General features: G+C 39.0%; 1 protein-coding gene across 1 annotated transcript; it reads left to right on the top strand.

The window, feature by feature from the left end:
• The first annotated feature begins 3026 nt into the window (after window positions 1-3026).
• On the top strand, window positions 3027-4935 carry LOC147420704 (uncharacterized). The gene is made up of 2 exons (XM_086505007.1): window positions 3027-4366; window positions 4437-4935. Exons 1-2 carry the CDS (start codon window positions 3473-3475, stop codon window positions 4809-4811), a joined length of 1269 nt encoding a protein of 422 aa, XP_086361133.1. The 5' UTR covers window positions 3027-3472; the 3' UTR covers window positions 4812-4935.
• Window positions 4936-5260: the final 325 nt, after the last annotated feature.

The following is a 5260-nucleotide window of genomic DNA, read 5'->3' as shown; positions in this document are numbered from 1 at the left end:
TCTTGTAGGTCACGGCTATACTTATCGACAGCGAAGATCTTCCCATGTACTTTAAGTAGCAAGGGGCTTTTATGTCTTTCCTTAATGATTTCAAAGGGTGCTTTTCGTGCAAAAGTATGTACATTATTATTGTATGTATAGTCTACAAGAGGTAAGTAGTTTTTCCATTGTGAGCGTTGATTTACTTCTATAACATAAATCTTTAGTAGATCGAGTATCATAAGATTGGCTATCTCACTTTGGCCATCTGTTTGTGGGTGATATGTTGAAGAGAAATTTACTCTTGCACATAGATTTTCAAAGAGACCTTTTCAAAAATTACTGGTCATTCTAGGATCTCTATCTGACACGATGGATGTTGTCAATTCATGGTGTTTGAAAATCTGAGATATGCAGAGAGTTGCCATTTGATGTGTCTTAATAGTCTTTTTGACATGAATAAAGTATGCTTGCTTGTTAAACCTGTCGATTGTACATATTCTCATATTCCCATGGATAGTCTTGGATAATCTAAAGATAAAATCCATGGATATACTTTCCCATGGCGAATTAGATATGGCCAATGGTTGGAGTAATCCAAGTTGGTTCTCTCTATCATACTTGGTCTTTTGGCATATCACACATTTTGAAACATACTCTTGTATGTTCACTTTCATGATAGTCCAATAGGAGTATGTTTCTACTCCTCGAAGAGTAGGTTGAATCCCTCGATGCCCCGCATAGGGAGGAGCATGGGATTTACACATGACTTTCTCACGAAGGGAGTGAGTAAGACATAGCTTGTTTCCATGGAAAAGATGACCATCCTGCAAGGTGAATGGTTCCTCTTTCTTCTCTAAGCAAGGACTAGCATAATGTATTTAGTCAGTAGCGTACTCATCTATCATGGAAGATAGATCATTGTGAGTTGCTATAGACACCACATTTACTCTCGATTGTCGTGATAGTGCATTGGCCACTTGATTGTGCTTACCAGCAATATGAAAATTAAATTGTGAAAGAAAATTTGCATACCTCACTTGTTTGTCGGAGAGCTTGGTTTTCGTCATGAAGTACTTGAGACTTTTGTGGTGTGTACGCAAAATAAACGGAGTCCCCAATAGATAGTACTTCCATGTGTCTAGGGCATGTAGAAAATCTAAAACCTCTTTTTCATATATGTCCAAGACCCGTTCATTGGTATTGAGCCTTCGGCTCTCATATGCTATAGCATGTCCTTCTTGAAGCAAGACTGCTCCAAGGCAATCACCACAAGCATCACATTGGACCTCAAATGGCTTTAAGAGAGCCGTAAGCATAAGCACTTGTTGGGATGTAAGCTTCTCTTTGAGCTTGTCAAAAGCATTTTGCTCTTTAGCAGTCCATGAGTACATAAAGTTCTTCTTTTTTAAGTCGTGTAAGATTATTAGGCTATGCTTTTATTACCTCCAACTTTGATGGATCCATACGGATACCATCTTGAGAGAGAATGTGACCTAAGTATTGAATCTCTTGAAGGAAAAATCCACTCTTCTTTTGATTGATAAAAAGCTTATTCTCTCTCAAAGGTTGAAAAAAGCTTGATAAAAAGCTTATTCTCTCATAGCTTGAAAAACTACTTGGACATTAGGAAAAGTTTGGACTAAAAAATGGGCCTTGTAAGAAATGTCAGGTCAGCTTAGAGAGAGATAATAAAAAGTCCCTAATTTTATTTTTGATATTCACTTTAAAAAAAACTCGGATATCAGATTTGGGGGGTACGTTTATTAAAACTCTCAAAAAGTGTTCAGACAATGATAACATACGACGGCTCCGAATTGAACGCCGATTATCTCAATCTTTTGGATTTTTCAAAACTAAGATTTGACGCTCAACGAGGTGCATTGAATGTTATTCCTCTCCTCAGTTTCGCGTCTCTCTTGCTTTCCGCCTGCGCGCAGTCTCTTCCCTTGAGCTCTCTTCCATTTGCTCCACTCTTGCGCTCTCCTCTGTTTTGAGCTTTCTCATTCACCAAGTCGTCTTAATGTCAATATCATTTTCACACAGAACTCAGACGAGGAGTCAAAACGGTGTGTATCATATGCATATCGAACTGTCCAGAGAATACGAGCCCCTCCAGAAGAAGAATAAGCGAGGCATCCTTTCCGAAGCTTCAAAAGAGAACTTCATATTTCAAGGTAAAAAATGCGTCGATCTTTGGGTGGATGGCAAGATGTATCCTGAGCATCCTATCACCAACTCAACTCCACCGTTCAGAAACATAACGTCAGTGCTGAACTACATAGGAGACGGTTATTCTGGTTTATATGGCTACACCAAGCATTTGGCGGCCAGAAGTGATATTCTTAAGCTTGAGAGAGACCTTGCACACAAAGAAAACTTTTGCTTGAAGCAAACTGTGACAGAGTGCGCTCAGCAACTGAAAGGCAAGGATGAAATCATCACGCAGCTCACGCAAGATCTCAGACAAAAAAATACTATCTTGGGTCCTCGGTTAAGAGAACGACGCTTACGAGACATTGAACAGCTGAAGGTTGGTTCTGGGGGTTTGAAGAAGAGGGTTAAAGTAATCAAGTAAGATTATCATTCAAGCATGTTTAATTCATCTTTACATTTGTAGTTTTATATCTTACTTTTCATATTTATGCTTAGATCGTTGCTACATCCTCAGTCAAATATTGACAGCAACACACCAACTTCGTCAATTCCTTATGGTCTCATACTAAAACGCAAAGATGTCGCCGGACTTTTGGACGATAAGTGCTACTGCAAGATTGTTGCTAAGCAACTTGACACTCTTTTGAAACAAAATCAACTCCAAACACGTGATGTTCAGTCAATTCTGGATGAAGCCGGAATATCCAACAAAGGTTATTCTGCAATTTTTACGTATGTCTGGTGTTTGAATCAATTGTCTTCACCTATCAAATCAAATGTCTGTAATTTTTAGGTATATTGGATATGTGTAGCATTTGAAAACTTGAAAATAGTCGATTTACTTAATTTTCTGTTTACAGAACTATGCAGCAACAAAGTAAAAAGTTCAATCTCAAGCACACGTTGCTGCCAAATCCTTTCTCCATTCGAAAGACAAGACTGGAGGTCAACCAGGAAGTGCTTCGGACATTGGGCACTCCTTTCACATTGAAGCAATGTACAAATCGCCATCAGCAGAGGAAGTGGTCTATGACAAATACAATAATATATTTTATGATTTAGTAGCTTTGTAGACATATATTGTTCAATTGTTTGAGGTTTCTCAAGAGGAATTAAATGGAGTTTTGAAGTTTGTGCTTAAACTGGATGAGTGCGAGCTAGTGAAAGAGACAAAGGTTGAGCGTGTCACAGTAACACTTATGAATAAAGCATTAGATGAAAGCATTGCTTCAGACGACCCTAGAAACTTTAGTGTGCAATCCGAAAACAATATTTTCTTATTAGCCACATTCAAGGTTTGATATCAACAAGTTTTTGCTTAAAAAAAAGGTTATACATGTTTTATTTGATTGGTTTGGTTTTCCCATTTCAGGTGCCTGCAGAGAATTTCGATATTCTTAACTGGGTTTTCCATCAAACAAGTATTCTTGAAGTCATAAGCGAACAGAGAAATGGAAAGACACTCGATGTATTAGGCATGGGTTCATACACAGTAGAGTGGCATATGACTGGAGATCTCAAAACCCTAAAGTGTATGTACAACATCTCAAAAGGAGCAACAAGTAAAAGCCCTTGTTTGTATTGCATGGGAGGAGTCATTGGTCTTGAAAAAAGAAATTGGAGGAGAGCACCGGACAAGCACTTGCAGGACCTTAACTTCCGCCCAGTGTTGGATATTCCACTATCCAGAGTACATATTTGCACGATGCATGCACTCTGCAGAATCATTGAGAAACTTATGTTTCTGTACATTTATTTTTCTTGGTTCACTCGGCCAGCATCAGGAAAACAAAGGGCTATATTATCATTGGAAACAATTTTCTCAGATATGGACTTGCATGGAGGACATGTGAAAATAGAGCAGGACGAGAAGAGGTCTAAGAATGGTCGAAATGTGCCAAAGAAGTTGTCTATTGGCGGTGTGAAAGCCCGTCTCTTCTTGTCGATGCCAACAAGTGGCAGACAACGCAAAAGCCAAAGTGCTCAGGAAAGGTTGACATTGAGATATAACCGGTGGAGAAACCTGCACAATGCAGTGGTTGACCACGCAGACAATGGTGTAGCAAGGACTCGCAAAGCGAACGTGTGGAAAAGTTTGGATTCCATATTCAAGTTTTGTGAGCTCAATACTTGGAGAGATACTAACTATACATTGTTTCAAGACGCTCTGGAGACCTTCCACAGGTCTTTCATAGTTGCATGGACAAATCAACACATAACTCATTACATGGTATATTAATTTATTTGATAAAATTGTGATTATATATTTACATATAAACAATAGGCTGTCTTTTTTGCAGCATATCATATGCAACCACATACCTTGGTTTGCTAGGCAGTATGGTAGCTTGGCTATATGGTCTACACGAGGTATGGAGAAAACTCAATACCAAGCCCGTACTGGCTATTTCAGCCACACTCATCACGGAGGTGGTGCAAACAAAGCCAACAGTTTGGAGGAACTACATCAATGGACTTATCGAAAACTTATGCATAGAACGCACCAAAAGGAATGTATCAAAGACAGTCAGATTGGCCAAGCAATGAGATTAGCAAGCAAACGACGGAAGAAGGAAATATGGGAGGCATCTTCTTCTGCATCGCGACATGCAGAGTGGCAACTTCAAAAAGAACACATTGGAAAAACTTGGACAACTCCGACCCAAGTTGTTTGAGACTTCCTAAAGATAGCGCACTGTAACACAATATAATTTTTTGTGCCAAGAGAAGACAACCAGTCACAAAAGTGAAAAACATAATGTACTCATTGTTTTGATAGAAAATGTACTATTTTTTGGCATCGACAACAGAGATTAGAGCTTCTCTATTCTTCATCTTTGTTAGGAAAAGTTATAAAATATTCTAGCCTTTTTGCCTGCTGTGTGTTATCGTCTTCTTCTTGCCTTGGTCTTTTGCAACCTAGTCCTGCAGCTCGTTTGTCGACAGTACATTTGTCTCCACCTCCACGCCACAAGAGACATTTCTTCAGTAGGCAGATGCGCAATTGGTTGTTTATTGCGAAACATAGCATGCTTGTAATACTCTAGTAATTGCACATGGTCAGTGATTCCGCATGCCAAACCATATGTTGCTTGGGTCAAAAAATAGCGACTACACAAACCAT

The sequence above is a fragment of the Adiantum capillus-veneris genome, chromosome 28, assembly GCF_014529385.1.
Source record: "Adiantum capillus-veneris isolate H3 chromosome 28, ASM1452938v2, whole genome shotgun sequence".
Classification (NCBI taxonomy): Eukaryota; Viridiplantae; Streptophyta; class Polypodiopsida; order Polypodiales; family Pteridaceae; genus Adiantum; species Adiantum capillus-veneris.
The sequence above is the reverse complement of the archived record's forward strand: the minus strand, read 5'-3'. Positions and strand labels throughout refer to the sequence as shown.